The 23022-nt window shown below is 37.5% G+C and overlaps 1 protein-coding gene across 3 annotated transcripts in view; it reads right to left on the reverse strand.

Moving 5' to 3' along the window:
• Positions 1–23022, reverse strand: part of mad1l1 (mitotic arrest deficient 1 like 1) — a 117614-nt gene that overhangs the window by 66214 nt on the left and 28378 nt on the right. For all 3 annotated transcript variants that reach the window (XM_055206075.2, XM_055206074.2, XM_055206073.2), the window contains exons 12-15: positions 14364–14504; positions 7649–7705; positions 7320–7411; positions 3066–3156 (exon numbers count right to left, since the gene is read on the reverse strand). In XM_055206075.2, coding sequence (XP_055062050.2) covers positions 3066–3156; positions 7320–7411; positions 7649–7705; positions 14364–14504 — 381 coding nt within the window. The remainder of the gene's footprint in view (positions 1–3065; positions 3157–7319; positions 7412–7648; positions 7706–14363; positions 14505–23022) is intronic.

Raw genomic sequence — 23022 nt, forward strand, 5'->3', positions numbered from 1 at the left:
TTAATAATATATAAACATGCCTATACAAATTAATTTGTATGTAAACATAATAGTTTTAGATCAAACACGTAGGCTAAAAATATAAGGAAGAAATTGAAAACAGGAAATGATGAAATAATTAATAAATGATATTATACAGAATACATGATAGTATTGCTCTTATAAGTACTTCAGCGATTCATACTGTAAAAATAATTGATTTCCCAATAAAGAACAATACATATACATTACTTACATGCACACAATTAGTAGCCAAGCCATTTAAACTTTTAATTTATTTAAAAAATAAACGTAACTTGGTGAAAACGTTATAAGAAACATTACACTTAAGAGAAATATAGGGGAAACAGACTTCTACAGAACACCGAATCACAGTTTAACGCTAAAACACTTCACACAGCTATTTAGAAGCATTCACTTTCTGCCACCAGTTGGGCTCCGCCCACAAAAAATGTCATCTCTGTTTGCAAACACGCAAAAGGTCTATATGCAATAGTTGCTGTGATATAACTAAATGGTGTAAATATACCAATACACACACACACACACACACACACACACACACACAACATAAATATTTAAACAGTAGGACTTACAGTACAGTCCAACTTCTGTAAGTGCCTTTACCCTAATTTAATTTATTTACTGACCGCCAAAAGTAAAAAAACAACCCTTTGCTATTATTGAAGAAAGATTCTAGCATTTCTCAGCATGCCAAGAGCAATCTGTCAAACAGTATGCGTTTGGGGAAATTATATTATATGAAGAAAAAAAAACTCTTGTGTGAATCATGAGTACAATAATACTCTGCATAGTGGTATTCGTTTTACCCATAACTGTACACACATCAATGGAGGGAAGAAAAAGCAGATCTTAGTGGTAACTGACTAAAGGTATAAAATGGAAACAGGTTGCACGATGATTTGGATAAAAGAGGAGTCGCAGTTATGTGGAGACTTCCGGGCAAACACAATATATATTCTCAAGTGCCTGCTGAGGCCTTGAAGAAGAAACAAAGGTATTCTTGAGTAACTGTGGCAATCGCAGGCAACGCAAGTGCTGCTGTGCACACAAGCACACACACTTCCGTCTAATGCACATCTTAAACAGTGTTTATTTTCAATGTTTTTACAGTGGCATATGTCAGGGACAAATTGCCAATTAACAATTACAGCAGCAATGAAACCATATTAGTTTCTTGGAGGCGAGGGTGTTTTGACTGCACCTGCAAATATGACCTTTCATACCAAACTGCGACAGGGAGAGCAGTATTATGATCAGAATTAAGGCCTAATGGTTAGTGCACGTCATGGTGCATTAAGCTGTGGTGCTCATGCGGAGACGACGAGTTTCAATCTGGCTCGCTTTAATCAGGAAGTGACAATTATGCACTTTTGGGCTCACTGGATGTAAACGGTGCTTTATTTCTAAATGTTTAATGCGCTATTCCAATTATGTGCATAAACTTAAAGGGACACTAAAATATGCAAATTTTCCAGCTCCCCCAGAGTTAAACATTTGATTTTTACCATTTTGGAATCCATTCAGCTGATCTCTGGGTCTGGCGCTACCACTTTTAGCATAGCTTAGCATAATCCATTGATTTAACGCAATGATATTACACAGCACCTGAAAATAGTCCCCTAGGTAACTTTCAATAGCAGGGGACTATTTTCGGGCACTGTGTAATATCATTGCGCCTCCTGCAGCCATGTTACGGCTGCAAAGTCCTTTTAACCCTCAATCAGTCCTTGGGGTATATATGACCCCAAACGACATTTCATTGGTTAACAAAAAAGGTTCCCTTCATCTCAGAGGTGTAAAACTTTGTGACTTTTCCTAAATAATCTATCTTTACATACACAAAAAAACTGGGCTTGATTCGGTTGTTCTAAAGGTATGTAAAAAAACTTTTTTTCAATCTGTCCCTTGGGGTCAATATGACCCCAATTGAAAGTGAATGGGAAATGCAAATTTTTTTTTACTTTTTTCCATTTGTCCAAAAATAAATATCAATAAATCCAGCATAAATCTGAAAATTTTGACACAGAAATGAAGGCCTGGTACTTGTGCACAAATGCAAAGCAAAAAACACATGCTTACACAAACACACACAAATACACACACACACAAACACACACAGGTATGACTGCCACAGAGAGCATTTGTGTGGAATTTGGCAAATAAAATCAGTCACAAATGAAGAAAATAACACATAAAGGGGTGTGACATAATGCACACACATGTACACTCACAAACACGCTCACACACGCACGCACACACACACTCTTTCTAACTCCTTCTCATGCACACTCTTTCACGCACTCTCTCTCTCACGCACGCACGCACACACACACAAACACATAAACCCACACACACACAAACCCACACACGCACACACAAACACATACAAACACACGCACACAAACACACACACGCATGACTACCACAGAGAGCATTTTTATAAAATTTGGCAAATAAAATCAGTCACAAATGTAGAAAAAAGATATAATATAATATAAAAATGATATATTATTTGTATTATTAAAAATGTATATTTTTCTTACAATTATGCTTTCAATTTTGGGGTCATATAGACCCCAAGGGCCAGAAGTGTAAACAGAAAACGAGGAGCGTTTGAGGGTTAATTATTACGCCAGAATGCGAGTATAGGTCCAAGCCATATCTGCCTAGAAAATCGTAACTTTACATTTTCCGACAGTCTTAGTACACAATGTAACTACAGAAGAGTCAAGTTTTAAATAGAAAAAAATATCAAAACTGTTTGATTATTTTCTGGAGCGATGCTAATGGTCTTATCAGATTCAATGGATTGTGCTAAGCTATGCTAAAAGTGCTAGCGCCAGACACGGAGATCAGCTGAATGGATTCCAAAACGGTAAAAATCAAATGTTTAACTTAAAAAAAAGTTGAGTGTCCCTTTAATACGCAACTTTGGATGGAAACAAAGCTAGCGTTGTGCGTGCATTATTTTTTTTGCTTTCAATTAAATAATGTAAACACACACTCGTTCCAGAAGTCAGAGTTAAGAGTTAAAGTATCACCTGCAGGTTGTGCCTCTCCAGTCGCATCTCCAAGATGTTGTTTTGCTCTTCCAGTCGCTGACGTTCTGCTTCTAATTCCTCAATCTTCTGCCTAAAATACACAGACAGACAGATTTTTGGTTAGCTGAGTTAAAAAATCCAGACATTTTTCATCAAGTTAACACCTGATTTTCCAATAAACTGTTACTGTAGATGATTTGACTTATTTCAACTTAGGCATGGAGGAATACAACAACAACAAAAGTGCTTCACACAGCACATACAGTGCCAACACAACCACATCTAAAGGTTGAAAGAAAACTAAATACATTACACAGACCAAACTTCTGAGACCACACTGAAAACCTATGATTTAAAAAGTAATTTAAACCACAAAATAGTTTCATGTTATTGAAAAGAGAAACAAAGGTTATGAGGTAAAATGAAGTCGAAATATTTAAGATTCTGCACTACTTCTAGGTCACCAATCAAAAAGAAAATGTGGCATTGAGCATGTAAGCTCCATTGTGCAAAAGGTCAGATGTCATTGCTTCCATTAAAGCACACAAGATGCTCTTCTCGAATCACGCTGGGATAACATGGATCATCAGGCTTTGCTCAAACTTACAAGTCCATGCCAGCTCAAGGGCATGTTATCATTAAAGTGGAAAAGACATGCCAAATACTAAAACTTCATCTACTAAGTTTTTTGATGTTTTTTTAAGTCCAATAATATGTGACCCTGGAACACCAAAGTAGCACGGATAAATTTGTAGCAATATCCAAAAATACATTTTATGAGTCAAAATTATCGATTTTTCAATTCAAATCAATTAATACTGTAATTATATCAAAACTTATTTTTGTTAGTGAATGCAGTGCTTAGGACTTCATCTTGACAACTTTAAAGGCAAATTTAGATTTTTCGCACCCTCAGATTTTCAAATGGTTGCATCTAGGCCAAATATTGGAAAATGAAAAGCTTATTTATTCAACTTTTTAAAAATTTTGAAAAGTGTCTGTGACATTTCTGTTGCATTGTGTTAAGGTATTTAAAATTATTTGACATAGTATTAACACTTAATGACATTTTAATGACAAGTTAAATTTGTACCACTGTAGTTGAGGTCCAGAAAAATATTCATGATTCTGTTATAAAACAACTTGACAGAGAATTAACACTTAATGATATTTTAACTCTTTCGCCTCCATTGACGAGATATCTCGTCAATCAAGAGAAAACGCTTCCTTGCCAATGGCAAGTATTTCCGGCTTTCCGCAATACTGCTATTATCCACTAGGTGGCGCCCTTCCGCAACTTCTAAAACCCGGAAGTATTGCCCTATGGCAAGCGGCTGCATGTCCATGTCTGTTTTAAAGATCGCTCTCATATTCAAAAGCTGATTACAAAAGAACTACTGAAGGTAGGATGAATTTTTTTTTTTTTTAAAGCAGAGGGTCTGTTCTTTCATTTGGCATATTGTATGTTTATATATTTAAAGAAGAACATTTTCTGGAAGGCATTAAACTTTTGTAAAAATCATGAAAAACGCTGGCGCTAGCTGGCAACTTTTTTAAAAAACGATGGCGGCGAAAAAGTTAATGACAATTAATTAGTATTCGATTAGTATTGTATGGTAAAAACGCATCAGAAAAATATTCATGACACAATTATAATGGCCTCATGACAGTCAATGTCAAAATCAACCACATGACAGTTTTATGTAATGTTAACCCGTAAAGCTAGGTAGTGTCTTAAGTTTGATAATTAATCTGCTATGTCATGTTTATAACAAATTTATGACAAGTTATGTTGACATGGTAATAAGGGTGTCACAATTTTAAATTGAAATCGATCGAAATTAAGTCACAACCTTGAACTTCGAATTAAAAAATGGAATTGTCGATGCTGCCACGCCCCATGTCGTGCTGGTCGGCTTGCCAAGCGGAAAAAAAGGCTGTGAGTCAACCTCCTCTAACTTAGCTAGCCATTACCGGTCATTTCTCTGAACTGAGATCTGTTTAAGTTTCACAACAACTTATTTCAGTTGCTTAAGAGTTATGAAAACAGCATTTAAACATGACTTATTGGGGTATAGTCTCACAATCTCGTCTGATGGTAATAAAAGTGCATTCTTAAGGTGCAAAGTATGTCATAAATGTGCATAAAATCTCCTTTATGTTTATGACCCGTGCCATTTCATGAATATGAAAATGTCATGAAAGTCTCAAGGGGGGTCGCACTCCGGCCGCGCAGCTCAGCGCCGCGCAGTTCTAAAAAAATCAAACACATTGTTTTCTATGAGTTTATGCACACATCTTAACATCATATTTGTCCCAAATCATTAACGATTAACATTGGCTGCTAACGTATATTTTGCACTTTGACGTAGGCGCTATCGGACGATGCTCGCGCTATTTAATGTGCACTTCCGGTTTACGATACCTCCGAGTTGTCCTAGACGCGACGCTGAGCGGCCGGTGTGTGATCCCCTTCACGTAAAGTATTACCAAACCTTTTATATAAAAACATTTCTGTAAAGTTGCGTTGGGTGTTCAAAAGTAATTTGGTCGTTTAAAAACCATTTCAAAATGTCAGCCTGCATTTAGCCTGGATTACTTTTGGTCTTGAAGACGTATGCATGAGTCTGATGCTGTATATACCCCAAACCTGAAACATTCCTCGCTCTACATTACTCGCAAGATTTAACTTTGTGTCATGTGAATTTTTCGCTTGAGTTGAATATTTTCAACTCGCGCGAAGACGCATTTGAGGCGAATAGCACATGTTTCCGCGCCAATCGTGCCACAAAATTTGTGTTATTCGCATCGCTTCTGGTGATTTGGCCTCTTTTCTCATCTTTGCATTGACTTTGTATGTAATCAACTCGTGCAAATCGTTGAATTCGCGTTTGGTGTGTACGCCCCATTACACTTCCATTCAATTCAAAGCACAACAAATATTCAATTACGGTATAAACTACTTAGTGAAATAGTTCCAAGAGCGATTAGACGAAATTTCTTCTAGAGTAATTACAGGATCACAAATAAAAAGAGGAAAGAAAGCTCACTTCTCAAACCAGCAAGCAGGGCCACAAAAGCTAATGTAGAATAATCACATTTCCAAAGCAATTAGGCAAAGCAACAGGCCATGACAAAAACCGCAGACTCAGTCTAATGCTTACCATACTAATATTCTTCAAGGCCACTTTAATATGTTAATAGTGGATGAGAAATCCATTGATTTTAAGTCCCTCTATTTATACGTGCAGCAGAAAGACTCAAAGTGCTAATAGCTCACACTAGAGGTTATTTATTTGCACTGTCTCATTTGTGTCTGTAGGACTTTGTACATGTCGTGCTTTAAATAAACTGCCACCGACCCCCAAGTCCCTCCTTAATTTACTCAGTGGTCAGGATGCATTTATCAATCAATGTTATACACACCCAATGGGAATACATAGCCTTGAAGATATTGACAGGAATGGGCAACATACGTAAACCTGCCAAACACAGTCTGCTTTTCATGCGACGTTAAAGGGGTGGGTGGATATGAAGCAGAAAATACAGTGCGCTCAACGGAATCTCATTTGTACATCCCACTGCAAACACAATTTGAATATCTTTGAAAAATGTGAAACCATTCCTAGGAAGTCCACAAATGCCCCCAGTAATTGCACAGACCCAGCCAATCAAAACAGAGCGTGCATTTTGTGAAAGCTCTCTCTAAAAAAGTGTCACGACTTGGCCACGAGGCAGACCTACATTCCACCGATTTTAATTTATTAAAGGAAAGCAATTATGCCCGTTTTTACAAGATGTAATACAAGTCTTAGGTGTGCCCAGAATGTGTCTGAAGAAAATACCCCACAGATCATTTGTTATAGCATGTCCAAAATGTCCAAAAAAGCGCTATTTTCATGTGTGTACCTTTAAATGCAAATTAGCTAATGCTTTCGGTTAAATAAAACCTGATTCCTATGAATACAGTATGAGACAATAGTATATTTAGCCGCATTAGTGCTACCAATCACATAAAAAAAAAAATTGGAGGGTACAATTTACCAGTCAGTCAGTGGCTGTGGGAGGGGCTTTATCAGTGTGATGTCACATTAACAAAAGAATCAAATCAACATGAACAATAGGGATTCAAAAGTGTGGATTTTTTTCATTGTACGGTTGTTTGTTAACACATATTTTTTTAGCATAATTTGGGCACTTTAAACAGTGTTGAACATCCAAATGCACAGACCACATACATTACACTTCTGTTACCTGAGAGCGGCAGTCTCTTCTTCTGTTGCTAAGGTGCTTTTTTCAGCATTAGACATCTGCTGCTCTTTAAGAGCCTCGAGTTCTGCAGCCACCTGACAGAGCGATCAAAAATGCAATGAAAGACAAAAAGATCTATATGCCAAAACCAGTGACTCAGCAAATGTAACACCTGCATCCTGGCAGCAATGTAACTTTTGTCTGTATGCAGTGTTTTCATTTTATCCATTATAGCAGCAACTTTTATTAATGAAAGAAACAGAATAGAAATGGTAGCTGACAATCATTTTAAATGTCAAATGTAGTTTCCTACTGTGCTAGGTGACACTTACCATCTGAGCTTGTAATTTGAAGGTCCCTACCTCCTCTTGGGCTTTGGACAGTTGAGTCTATCAGAGTAAAACAGATTATTCTCATAAACACAAGATCTATAATGGTTATTTATAAAGTCATGAGGGCAGTCAATATCAAAAAACCTGTTCCAATAATGTCAGTCTACATAAGCTCAGGTCTAGAATTTTAATTCTGAATTTGTTTTTGTATTGATCTTATCCAGTATAAATGTACCTAGAGTAGTAAAAAATAAATAAAATATTTTTTTGTTTGTTTTATAGAACATCATGAAATCTCTCTAATAAATCTTACTGGTCTTAAGGCATGGGCTGGTTAATGGTTTCAAGATATACCGAGATTTTAAAGGGTTAAGGTTTCAAAACCACTAAAGTTTATGTAAAACCGTTTACAAGGTATGAGCTGTGTTTACAAAATGTAATTTAATAATTAACCTCTGGTTTCACAAACAAGACTTGAGGCTAGTCCTGAACTAAAACACATGTTTATGACTTCAAAACTGTTCTTAAAGGGACACTTCACCGATTTGCATTAAAGGGGCCATGGCACAAGACTTTTTTAAAGGAATAGTCTACTCATTTTCAATATTAAAATATGCTATTACCTTAACTAAGAATTGTTGATACATCCCTCTATCATCTGTGTGCGTGCACGCAAGCGCCGGAGCGCGCTGCGACACTTCGATAGCATTTAGCTTAGCCCCATTCATTCAATGGTACCAATCAGAGATAAAGTTAGAAGTGACCAAACACAACGTTTTTCCTATTTAAGATGAGTAGTTATACGAGCAAGTTTGGTGGTACAAAATAAAACGTAGCGCTTTTCTAAGCGGATTTAAAAGAGGAACTATATTTTATGGCGTAATAGCACTTTTGGGAGTACTTCGACTCGGCGCAGTAACACCCTCCCTCTCCCATTATGAGAGTGAGAAGGGGAGCGGACTTTTCAGGCGAGTCGAAGTACTCAACAATTCTTAGTTAAGGTAATAACATATTTTAATATTGAAAATGAGTAGACTATTCCTTTAAGATGTCAAATAAATCTTTGGTGTCTCCAGAGCACAAATGTGAAGTTTTAGCTCAAAATACCATATAAATAATTTATTATAGCATGTTAAAATTTCTACTTTGTAGGTGTGTGCAAAAATGTGCCGTTTGGGTGAGTCCTTTAAAAATGCAAATGAGCTGATGAAATTAAAAAACTGGTCACAATCAAGGTGGTTTGTTGCAATTTAAACTCAATTGTGATTTTCTCTGCACAACTGCTTTGGTTGGATAGTGCAGATTAAGGGGTGGTATTATTATAATAAGAGCTCCTTATGACATCATAAGGAGAGCCAAATTTCAACAACCTATTTTTTCATGTGCTTGTAGAGAGTGGTTTGCCAAGGCTGAGTTACTGGGTTGATCTATTTCACAATTTCTAGGTTGATAGAATCACTGGGGACCCAATTATAGCACTTAAACATGGAAAAAGTCAGATTTTCATGCGATGGCCCCTTTAAGCTTTGTATCGTTTGAACCCCAGTCATGTTTCTGAATGGTCGTGCATCATTCCCTCAGTTTCCCCTGAGATGGGAGAAATACAGATTTCCGTGTTGCATTTCCTTCTTTCAATGATGTAAAAATCATCATTTTGCGTCATTGAAAGAAGGGACTGCTGTATCTTTGTCAAGGGTGAAAGACTACACTCATTCCTAATTTTTCCAAGGTGGGGGCTATGGGTGGGACCCACTCACGCTGGAGACCTATTACAGATCAGTGGGTGGGACTTAGGAAAATACACGAACACAGACGGGAAAAAAAACGATCAGCCGCCATCTTTATGCTAAGCTAAGCTAAACAGACGTTGTGGAGCGAGTCAGACTTCATGTCACAATAATAGCGGAAGGCAATCGATATGATATGAAAGAGGTGATTTCGCAAGCGTGATGCTCTAATCTGCTGTTTATTGCACCTTTATGAGCCACAATACAGCAAAGAGCTGAGGCAGATGGAGGAACAGAAGCCCGAGGAGTAGGCCGGAGCCGGGGCTTCTGCTGCGTAGAGGAGCCCGGGGAAGATGCCGCAACCCTCATCATCTGCTGCATAGAGAAGCGCGGACTGGCTCGAGCTTGGACAGACTAGTAGTGCCTGTACTCTAACTGTGTGCTTTCTGTATAACATTTCCGCATCAGATCAAGATATGGACGTTTGTTTGGTGTATGTTCCCGGGCAAGAAGAGGTACTTTGCGCGTTTGGGCGTGTTTATTTCACAGACGTGTTTTGGCTTACGAGCACAAGCATCTGTGGAGTATACATATTGTGTGTGGATGCGTTTGTGTGCAGGATGCGGCATTTTCTTCTTTGGGAATATACAACCCCAAATCAGAAAAAGTTGGGACACTGTAGAAATTCTGAGTAAAAACGTAATGGAATAATTTACAAATCTCATAAACTTATATTTTATTCACAATAGAATATAGATAACAAATCAAATGTTGAAAGTAATACATTTTGAAATGTCATGCCAAATATTGGCTCATTTTGGATTTCATGAGAGCTACACATTCCAAAAAAAGTTGGGACATGTAGTAATAAGAGGCCTGGAAAAGTTAAATGTATATATAAGGAACAGCTGGAGGATGACCAATGTTTAGGAATAGAAATGTTGTCCTATTCTCGTCTAATATAGACTTCTAGTTGCTCAACTGTCTTAGGTCTTCTTTGTCGCATCTTCCTCTTTATGATGTGGCGAATGTTTTCTATGGGTGAAAGATCTGGACTGCAGGCTGACCATTTCAGTACCCGGATCCTTCTTTTATGCAGCCATGATGTTGTAATGGATGCAGTATGGTGTCTGGCATTGTCATGTTGGAAAATGCAAGGTCCTCCCTAATAGAGACAATGTCTGAATGGGAGCATATGTTGTTCTAGAACTTGGATAAACCTTTCAGCATTGATGGTGCCTTTCCAGATGTGTAAGCTGCCCATGCCACACGCACTTATGCAACCCCATACCATCAGAGATGCAGGCTTCTGAACTTAGTGCTAATAACAAGTTGGTTTGTCATTGTCCTCTTTAGTCCGGATGAAATGGCGTCCCAGTTTTCCAAAAAGAACTTCAAATTTTGATTTGTTGGACCACAGAACAGTTTTCCACTTTGCATCAGTCCATTTTAAATTAGCCTTGCCCAGGGAAAACGCCTGTGCTTCTGGATCATGTTTAGATATGGCTTCTTTTTTGACCTATAGAGTTTTAGTTGGCAACGGCGAATGACAAGGTGGATTGTGTTCACCGACAATGGAAGTATTCCTGAGCCCATGTTGTGATTTCCATTTCAGTAGCATTCCTGTATGAGATGCAGTGCCGTCTAAGAGCCCGAAGATCACGGGCATCCAGTATGGTTTTCCAGCCTTGACCTTTACGCACAGAGATTGTTCCAGATTCTCTAAACCTTTGAATGATATTATGATGATATTATGCACTGTACATGATGATAACTTCAATCTCTTTGCAATTTTTCTCTGAGAAACTCAGAAAACTATTTTTCGCTGCAGCATTGGGGGAATTGGTGATTCTCTGCCCATCCTGACCTCTGAGAGACACTGCCACTCTGTTTATACCCAATCATGTTGCCAATTGACCTAATAAATTGCAAATTGGTCCTTCAACTGTTCCTTATATGTACATTTAAATTTTCTGGCCTCTTATTGCTACCTGTCCCAACTTTTTTTGGAATGTGTAGCTCTCATGAAATCCAAAATGAGCCAATATTTGGCATGACATTTCAAAATATCTTACTTTCAACATTTGATATGTTATCTTTATTCTACTGTGAATAAAATATACGTTTATTAGATTTGAAATTATTCCTTTACTTTTTTACCCACAATTTCTACAGTGTCCCAACTTTTTCTGATTTGGGGTTGTACATGTTGGCCAAGCACTCTCAAAAATAAATCAGAAACTGAATAAAGCTTGCTCCTACCCAAGCTTCGTACCGTATACGCACAGCGGCGTCCTGGATACACATTTTAGAATCCTAAACTAGAAGCAACAGCCAAAGCCTGCAGGGATAAACGGACGTCTGACTATAAAGTGAGTGTTTCTATTTTCTTTGTTTTACTTACATGGCATTTATGTACATAATAGCATATCTGAGCGGTGTTCCGATTAATGGGAGTTAGTTGCAGATTGTGGTGCATTGTGGAAGTTGTAGTTTTCCATACAAATTTGCCCTTAAAGGAATAGTCTACTCATTTTCAATATTAAAATATGTTATTACCTTAACTAAGAATTGTTGATACATCCCTCTATCATCTGTGTGCGTGCACGTAAGCGCTGGAGCGCGCTGCGACGCTTCGATAGCATTTAGCTTAGCCCCATTCATTCAATGGTACCATTTATAGATAGAGTTAGAAGTGACCAAACACATCAACGTTTTTCCTGTTTAAGACGAGTAGTTGTGCGGGCAGGTTTGGTGGTGCAAAGTAGAGCGTAGCGCTTTTATAAGCGGATTTAAAAGAGGAACTATATTTTATGGCGTAATAGCACTTTTGGGAGTACTTCGACTCGCCTGAAAAGTCCGCTCCCCTTCTCACTCTCATAATGGGAGAGGGAGGGTGTTACTGCCCCGAGTCGAAGTACTTCCCAAAAGTGCTTTTACGCCATAAAATATAGTTCCTCTTTTAAATCCGCTTAGAAAAGCGCTATGTTTTATTTTGTACCACAAAACTTGCTCGTGTAACTGCTCGTCTTAAATAGGAAAAACATTGTTTGGTCACTTCTGACTTTATCTCTGATTGGTGCAGTTGAATGAATGGGGCTAAGCTAAATGCTATCGAAGCGTCGCAGCGCGCTCCAGCGCTTACGTGCACGCACACAGATGATCGAGGGATGTAGGGCTGCACGATTAATCGTTTTTAAACCGAAATCGCGATGTGAATGGATGCGATTTTCGAATCGCAAGAAATGCGATTATTTCGATTCAAAACTATTAAATATAACAATCATCTAGTACGCAGTTTTTGACAGTTCGCTTCATGCGCATTTTACGTTTGATGCAGTTTAGACCAATAGAGTGCATGAACACTGAGGTGCTGACTACACGTCATCACACCATTTGGAAAACATGAGCGCGAGCAGCAGTTCAACTCCTCAACAAAGTGTACGGCCATATGATTTCCGCGATGCGGAAAACACGGACAGAATCGCGAAATGCATACAAATGGAATTAACTGCACAACGCGGAATGTCATGAAGTTGGCAGATTTTGGAGTCAGTCATTTTAAAAACGCATTATAACTCATTAACCGGCAAATGAAAGGACAGAAATGCGCGAAAACATTTCCCTTTTGTGTAATGTTGGACTTAAAGAAAGGTGTATATACGTCCGTTTCTCGTCATGCATCGCAAACAATGACAAACGCCTCATCAGACTATAAGCAGGTTTCATTAAAGCCCGGAACACAGCAGACGAAACAGGTACATTATACTTTCTTGCACGCGCACATCTGCACCACTTTGAATATTTACAGGCATGAGGGTTCATGAAGCGCGCACACAGAGAGCAGTCAGCACACGCTTGATCACTAAACTTAAGTTTTCTTTCTTGTCTAAGTGAACATAAACAGCTGGATGTTTATCAGTAGGCTATATTGAAGCAGAGCAGTTTAGCTGTCTTGTGTCTTAAAGTGACAGTAACCTGGTGCCTTCTGTGTCAGAAATGTTTATTACACACCAAAAATTAAAATCACTCCTTACTCTTAACTGAACAAGCTTCTGCAGCTCCACATTTAAAATCCTACAGTGAGGACTGTGCAGTGTTTTATTTGTATTTTTTGCTTATGTTAAATCATAGATTCTAATAACTAATATATTTACATTTATTACAGATGCCTGAAAAGTAAAACAAGATGAGTATAGTCTTATGATTAAAAGAAAAACTTAACATTTGCTTGTCAGATGCATTGTTGTAGTGACAGCCAAAATACATTGGCCTATATGTTATTTTAAATAAAACTTAAAAAAAAAAATTAAATTGTATTTTTTTTAATGTTCTTAGATTAAAAAAAAAGTTTGTCTGCAGAATAGCAAAGTCCTGCAGACAACTTGGTACAATGTTTAAGAGGTTTTAAATAAACAGTAGCACAGCATCTTTCTTTGGTGCTATTAAAACCACCACAGCAAACCTGGATGTACCTCTTTTATTATATACTAATGAATCGCACTTTAAATCGCGAATCGCAATTTTGATCAGAAAAATCGCAATTCGATTTTTTCTCCGAATCGTGCAGCCCTAGAGGGATGTATCAACAATTCTTAGTTAAGGTAATAACATTTTAATATTGAAAATGAGTAGACTATTCCTTTAAGTCACGTTCTGTCTTTTCTCGGTCAAATAGGCACAAAATTTTAAATGTATATTAAATTTCGACTACAAATATGACCTATTTTCAATAAAGATTAATGTTTCTACCAATGAAATGTCCCTTTAAAAATTTGAAAAATAACACATGTTAGTGTTGCAATGGCAAAACCAACAACGTGAAGCTGTGGTATTTTAGTTTAAGGTTATGATAACGCCAAAATCTCATAACGGCCCATGCTTACTGGTCTTATTCTGCACAACTCAACAACGTAACAAAAAAAAGTAAAACCGATCAATCATTACCAGCTTCTCTACAGACTTTAAAAACAAGTAGTTCACAATACCTCCATCTCAGTGTTGTGGGCCTGGACTTTCTGCAGCATTTCCTCCGCCTCCTTGACCCGGAGTGAGAGCTGAGGCGCGTATTCACTAGCGACCAGCTCACTGTCGTACGACTCCAATATGGCCCTCATTCCATCTCGTTCCTGACCCACATATACAGTCGTTAATACAAATTCAATCCAGAGCAAGCTGGGTCAGTACAATACATCAAAGACATTATGCATATAGTTACGAAAAACCACTGGAGATGTTTACACTCATACATACACAAGGTCAGTATAGATCTTTACTATAGGGCGAGCTTGTGGTAAAATCCAATTTCTGAATAAAAGAATCGACTTGCTGTCCTAATGTAAATTTAATTACAACCGCTTGATTGCGATTCACTTATTACTGAACTTATTTCACATGCTTTGCTGCTCGACCTAATCAATGTACGACATTTCAATCAGCAGGCTTCGGTTGTAACGTTGCCGTTTGGTTCTGGATTTACGAAGAGAGCTGAAAGAAATATTAGAGGAGAATTAATGGGGTGGACGAGCTCCCCTCTGTGCCTGAGTCATCTGTGTAAATATCTCATTTTAGAGTCGATTAAACTGAAATTAAATCTAGTCTAGTCTCTAGAGCTGAAACCAGTAGGATCAATAAAACTATGGGATTCATTATCTGGGGTGTGAACTGAAAAAGCCATAGGATTAAAGAGGCAAGCGATTGGAACAGACACATACATGCACAGTATGCACAAATATACGTAATTATGAGATAACATACACAAGCAAATAAAAAACAGTTTTGAAATGTAATGATGCTCAAGTTTATCTGATGAAGCAATCAATACACCTGACGTCAGAGTTCATTGAGCAGTCATGCAGAAAGCAGCTGAATCTTACAAAAAAAGTCAAATGTCCAAGTAAATCATAAGAAATTATAATTTGCATAAGGATTTTATGTATTAGGACATTGTTTGCACAACTATCACGCAAGATCTTGGAGCTAAATGTTTTTTCTATTGTGATATTATACAATAAAAAAAACTATTTTTCTTAAAGGAAAATATGAAGAGTTTAGTTTTAAAACGCAATAAATCCATTTTGACTAATTTGGGTAAAAATGTGTTTTCTATACCAAGAAAGTGACAAGATGAAAACCACTATTTTTTTTTACAAACTTTCACATAGCATATTTAGGTTATAATAACTTAAAAAATTTGAATCCATAATTTGATTTTCAAAAACACATTTTTCCCAGCAAAATGCAAAAATCGCAAAAAAGTTTTTTTCAATATGCTATAAATCTATTGAATCAATATATAAATGTGCATTCATCTTTGCCATGTTATATTTATTTCGTTGACTAGTAGTATACACTGAAAATAAAAAAATAAACATTAATGGCATTCATCAAAACACTTTGTCATATTAAGAACACTGTGATTGCTGCTGTTATACTTGGGATGCCATCGCTGAACTTTTTTGACAGCAATCAGCTGTTAATAGAGCTGTAATCGGGCCTTAAAAGTTAGGCCCGAAATGTCCGGAGCCCGACAGAATGCAGCCCGAACCCGAACGTACATTTAGATTGACAGCTTTTTAAAAGCCCGAACCCGTTTACAGCCCGACATTATTTAAATGTGCGCACACACACAGCTTTTGTCAAGAATGAGAAATTTACACAGGTTTTAACATTATTTATTCATGACTAATAATCTATACGCCTGGAAGTTGAAACAAAAAAATAAAATAAGTCATCTGTAACATTGTAACATCTCATTCTAAATAGGCTTATGCAATACACTATAAATATGCCAATAAAATTATTATTTCTTAACGAATTAAATTAAGATAATACATTCTGAATTAAGATGGGTATTTGGCAATAACGAAATTAAGAGAAAGGCTCCGCGGGATTTGCGTCGGCACTTCTCTCCATTACTGCCAACATTAGTCTATATCCTCTGTCTAAATTATGTATTGAAGACTCGATTCATATTTAGTTATACATTGAAAAACCTACTCACAAAGATTAGGCTACATGTTTTTGATGAGGAAAATCATTAAATCCACTGTAAATGAATTCAGCGCGGTCCTGCGCTACTGATCCAGTAGTGCATCCAGCAGCATTGAACTTGACCGCTCATTTACCTCACAAAGCCGGAGCGCAAGCCCGAGCCCGGCCCGTGTAAAATGTTAGAAATGAAGCCCGAACCCGCCCGAGCCCGTCGGGTCCCGTCGGGTTCGGGCAAAGATCTTCAGCTCTAGCTGTTAAATGTTTTGGTCCTGCTCGATTTTCGTTGACTGCGAGTAAAATAATGGAAGGTTTTTCATAAAATCCCCTGGGGTCAATGTGTTAGCATGACAGAAGCTTGATGCTGTTGCGGGAGAACAAGCAACAGCCGACGTTTTTCCTTCGCCCGATTTCCTCTCCTGTAAATTATTCAATTTTGATGGCTTATGTTACTTCCCCGCCACAGAAAACGACCACAGGTTTATCAATGCCATCAAAATTATTATTCTGTGTGTTTTTTTGTTTGTTGATCACAAAGTACAGACTAGATGAGGAAAACTAGGATTCTGTGTGTATTCAACGCGCCGCCATCGTTGTTTACAATGCGTGGAATGGTGCGCTGTGATTTGTTGAGCGGATTTATTGCATTCTGCAGAGGAGGAGTGGCGTTTATCGTGTTTTGGGAAACAAAGAAGAAAAGAATAACACGGCGGATATTGGATTTTGCGTAAAATTAAGAATTCAATATTAAATACTGACGTGATACAACACTGATTTTGGCGGTAACAGTTTTTTAAAATGGCGTTTATCGCAATTTGGAACCCAACTCTTCATATATTCTCTGTTTTTGTCAGTATTAGTGCAAAGAAAATTAATTGGTCCTATCAACATGCCTTTCGTAAGGGATAATCTATAGTAGGAGTGGGCCGACCCAATACTTGGCATCGGGTATCGGGACAATACGGACCTATTTAGCTGGATCAGGTATCGGACTTACAGGGCCGATCCAAATCCGATACTGTGCGTTACTCGTGGTTGTTACTGTCATGCTATAAAAAAGTCAGACTATTACAATAGCACCATCAACATTTTATACATTATACTCAAAGTCTACATAATACATGCGACAGCTTTACGCAAAAACAAATGCATATATAAAGATACCTAAGGTCACAAAAACTGAATAGTGTGGTGCTTGCGGAGTTAATGCGTTGGAGTAGCGCTGAATTAAATGCGTCACAAGACGCACAGACAATGACTGTTTTTTAAACATTTGATTCAAAAGTCTCAGTTAACCACTGGATGAATGCAAAACACTACGTGCCCACTTATATCCCTCTTATTAGACAGCCATTTACCTCATAGAGACAGAGCGCCGTTATGCAAATTTGAAAACCACGCCCACCGGGGGGGAAATCAATCCAACAGTCTCCATTGACTTTGTATTGCGAGAAGCCGCCTCCTTGTCATTTCTGGCTTATAACAAAAAACTGAATAATGCCTAAAAGCTGCTGTGTGACAATATGTACAGCTAACAAGCCAAAGAACCCAGAAATAAGTTTTTATAAGCTGTCGAGCCGTAAAACCCAGCCTTTAAGGAGAATAAAGTGGATCGCCGACTACGTTTCCCCCTAGTGGACGCAGTTCTACTAATAGAAGTACTATGAAAAGTTGCCTGTATCCATTTTTGTGTCTTTAAACGCTCGTTTTTTGGGGCCGACAGCTTACAAAAACTTATTTACAGATTAAACTTAAAAACAGAATAATACCTAAAAGCTGCTGTGTGACAAGGTGTACATCTAACACGCCAAAAAAATAAATAAATAATTTTTTATAAGCTGTCGACTTCAAAAAACGAGCGTTTAGACACAGAAATGGAAACAGGCAACTTTTCATAGTACTCCTATTAGTAAAACTGCGTCCAATAGGGGGAAACGTAATCGGCGATCCACTTTATTCTCCTTAAAGACTGGGTTTTACGGCTCGACAGCTTATAAAAACTTATTTCTGTGTTCTTTGGCTTGTTAGCTGTACATATTGTCCCAAAGCAGCTTTTAGGCATTATTCAGTTTTTTGTTATAAGCCAGAAATGACAAGGAGGCGGCCTTTTGCAATACAAAGTCAATGGAGACTGTTGGATCGCTTTCCCCCCCGGTGGGCGTGGTTTTCAGGTTGTGACGCGCTGCGCTCTGTCTCTATAAGTAAGGTTTGAAATATTTTGAACTAATTTTTAATGAATTCAGACCTTTAACGAGGAAGACATGTTTACTTCCAGATTTAAGATAAGACAAGCTATTCAATTGTCATGAACATGCCATTTAGTATCATCATTTGTAAATATAATTTCATATATGTTATTAAAAGACATATTTATATTAAATTTTTATAATATTAAAACGTGTAATATTAAACTGTGATTTTTTTAGTTTTAAGCGGTTGTTATCTAGAAATAACAAACCTGCAAATGTCGCGACTGGCCAATCAGAATCAAGCATTCCAATGAGCTGTTTAATAAGGAGCTTTATTCATCTTTAAGCAAAATTTAATAGCGAATTTCCTTGTTTTGAATTTGTGGTAAAATACAACATGTTCTTATCAGAGTTCATAAGATCGACCCACATATTCACTCCCCGTGTCTTTTATAGAAGATAATTCTGGCAATCATAAATCATTATGCACAATTCATGACCCAAATAAGTTTCAATAAGGGAATTGACAACACCACATGGACTGAAGGACAGACAGACGGGAAGCTGAAGGTTATTTCATTTGAAGTTGTGTGCTACTTTTTAAAGGTCAAAGTAGAATTCGCTTTATTTCCTAAAGTCATAGAAACTGTTCACGTCAATCTTTTAATATGAGTTTTTGACCTAAGGGATTCACACACAGACATTTCGCTACACGTGCACATACACACACATATCTTTCAAGGCTATTTGTCATCTAATGATATTTACCAGTGCTTTTATCTTGAATTCACCCCAGAAAGCGAACTCTCTTTCAGGACTCGATTATTTTGGTACTAGTGTTTATGTGCCAGAAAGAATCTTTGCTGGAGAATGAATGAGTACGATGCCATTTTTTACCCTATGGATCTTCATTTAGAAGTGAACATGGGTCAATGCTACAATAAATCCCTTTTATGGTGGCTTTTAATGATGGCAAGTGAACTGTTAATCTATTAAATTTATTAAATTGACTGAAGCATTATCTATATGCCAATAATGTCTGGCGCCACACAAAGCTCAATTTTAGTAAGCTGTAGCTTTCATTGTGTTCATTCTATGAAGCTGTGCAATAGGCTATATATTACATATCTGGTAACTGTGAATCCCTAGAAAAATAATAAAAATGTTTCTATTTGATACTCTTATCCAGTGATTTTAAGGGATAGTTTATTTTTTATCTCTACCGGATACTAGGGCTGCACGATTACAGGAAAAATGATGATCACGATTGTTTTGCTCAAACTTTTGATCACGATTAAAAATACGATCATTCTTTTAGTGAAGAACTTTTATTTACTTTAGTATTTTTATTACACTTTACAGCCATGTATAAAATATTATATACATTTTATAGGCCTATATTATAAAATATTTTATTGTTTTGTAATATCCACAGCTCCAATTCTCTTAGATCTTTTTAAAACATTTAAAATAATTCCGCAAAACTCCGCATAGATTTTGCAAAAGAAATCCGCAGACATAACAAAAATAACTCCTTACACAGATTCCTTACAGCTGTACTACTCTTGCAGCAATTAAGGCAGTTCAGTTTTAACTGTCAAAATTATAAAATCTTATATTATATATTATCTTTTATTTATTTTAGAGCCGTTTTTGTTTGTTAAATTAAGGTTTTTGATAATGACCAAGCGGTGTCCGACAGCTAACGTCATGTTGACGACTTGTTTGATCAAATGAGCCTCTCAAAATCAACACTTCACTTGCCTACAATAACATCTATATAAAATATATATTTTCAGCATATAACAATTTTAGTTTAAATGTTTATTGTCAACAAAAAGCGGAGGGAGGCTGCTCTGTTGCTCGCAGTCGCGACGAGGTGCAGACAAATTATGAAAATGAATTAATCAAAACAAAACGAAATGAACATGAAACGAAATAAACATGCAGGTTGCCTTACCTTACACATTCGCTATGCATCAGTCTTTTATATAGATTATGCGCAGTATTTAAGGTTTTAATTCAGTTCTCCATATTCCCCGATGCGCTGAATGTCCTGCTGCTGGCGGAGACGCTAAACGCAACAGGTGCATTGTGAATGTGCGTAGTGGACTCGTGCGATAGGTTAAATGGTTACTTTCTTTTACAATTTATCAATGTCTCAACGTTTCTTTTAATTAAATTAAAATATAAAAAGGTGAAGAAGCCTTAAAAAATCCAGAGGCCTGTGATGTTAAAATTGGTCCGAAACCCGACCCGAGGAGCGTAAAAAGGCTGAAATGCAGGGCTCTAATATATATTTATATCAAATTAGAATTAAACTGAAATAAAAACAAAATATTTTTGAATAAAAAATGCCTATGATATGACTTGTGGCAATAATTTTTTTTAAACCCCTTGCTGCTCACTGTGCTTATTGGAAACATATGCACAGTGAAAAAACATTTTTTTTATGGTTGCGGCTTGTGTTCAGCTTTTGAAACTCTTGATATTTCACGTTTGGACGGAACAGGAGCACAGTTTGCACAAGACTCGTAACTTACCTGATCAACATCACTTTCCTCAAATCCGAAATATACAAACAATGGAGTAGGCCTATATGACCCTTTTTGGGAATTAAACATACATATTTCTGCACTTTCTTCTTGTTGCTCTGCTTTCAAAAATGACTGTAAATCTTGTGATGCTAACGTATTTCTACCATAACACAGACTGCGCTCGCAAAGAAACACTCCGTTCACTCTGACTCTGCCCATAACAAACACATTGCTTGATTCTAGACTGTCTGCTTTGTGCTTGGTCTTTGCACATTAATCGCGACGATTGTCATTAATTAATCGTGGGGCACGCATATCGTTATCATGATAAAAATACGATTAATCGTGCAGCCCTACCGGATACTAAATGCAATGCACTTCCAGAATCAGGAACAGTTTCTATTCTACCCCAATGCCATATGACTATTCAAAACACATTAATGTGTAATAACAATCATGATACTGGACATTTTAATGCCAACAATGATACTTTTTCAACTGTAAACTTTATTGTAATTCCTGTACATTTTTTTTTATATCTGAACATATGAACATTTTTGTGTACATCAGTGATGTCTATTGTATTTTGTCTACAGTCTATGGAGAAGCAGTCAACAATATTTTCACTGTACTTGATTTATGACAATAAATGACTACCAGCTGAGCTACAGAAACAACAATAGTTTGCCTCTTTCTAACAAGGCACAAGATATGAGGTATTATGTCAGCAGCACATATAGTACAGAATGATGGCCTAAGTATGGTCTATAAGTAGGGTCCGCGTACAGTGTGCGTGAAGCACCCATACTGTATGTGCACCGCCAAATTTGTTGTAATGCACATGCGTCAAACATCTGTGTCCCTTTGAACAGGAAGTGAACAGAATATCAGAAAATAGTGGGCGTGGCTTGTGCTTTCTACTGTGGATTGATTAGGTCTATAAAAGTAGGCGTGTCATTCATCAATGGAACTCAGAGCAGACTGAGATTTGGGGGGCGGGGTTAACGAATGCTCTGCCCACGGTGTCAAACTGATATCATCAGAGTCCAGGGTTTCCCGCAGCACTTTGCAGTTCCAGCGGCCCGCCTAAGCTGGGAAACCCTACCGCCACTTAACTAGGTCGTCCAAAAAAATTATAATTAGTTGCATGCGGACGCACTTCACAATGCGCACCACACAGCCGAAATGAGAAAGACGTGGTCCGGACCGTCACTGTCTGGAGGATAACTAGCCAGTTAATGCTGCGGTCGGCAACTTATTTTATCATATTTTTTGATCATATTCACTGAAACCAACACTATGCTCCGATAGAACAACATCAATTAGACTGTTAAAGAACAAAACCCGCGCTTCTAGCTCCACCTGGAGCCTGTTATTTGTTTTGCAAAAATCCACCGCTCCCGGTTTATTTGGTCCAATCAGCGCAGGCTGGTTCATTTGGTCCAATCAGCGCAGGGCTGTGTAAAATCTGCCTGTCAATCAGTACCTGCACGCGTCACAGATCCCCATCCCCATCCCCCTCGCGCGCGTTACAATATCACGTGCATCCGCCTGAATTCATAGTTGTTTTGGTTTGAACAGCGTGATGGCAGAGAGAACTTTCAGTAACAAACTTCCGATTTCTCGGTTAACAACTAGAGCTAGGAAAACAACAAATGAAAAGAAGGAAACAAAGATAGAAAGCGACTGTGACCCTATTAAAACTAGGATCAATATCGGACCGGCATTTGAAAGGAATCTACGAGATTTCAAGCTGGATGCAGAGCTTACCACATTTCTTCTCAACAGGTAATTGTGCTTTATCAACCATTGATTGTATTTCGGAGTGTTATGTAAGTAATCTAAGTATTCTTGCTAATTATGCGTTCACAATAATACTTTTGCACACGCGCTGACGAGAACAAGCTCTGAGGGACGTTGCTCGGAGGTAG

This window comes from Misgurnus anguillicaudatus, chromosome 3 (assembly GCF_027580225.2).
Source record: "Misgurnus anguillicaudatus chromosome 3, ASM2758022v2, whole genome shotgun sequence".
In the NCBI taxonomy this organism is placed as follows: domain Eukaryota; kingdom Metazoa; phylum Chordata; class Actinopteri; order Cypriniformes; family Cobitidae; genus Misgurnus; species Misgurnus anguillicaudatus.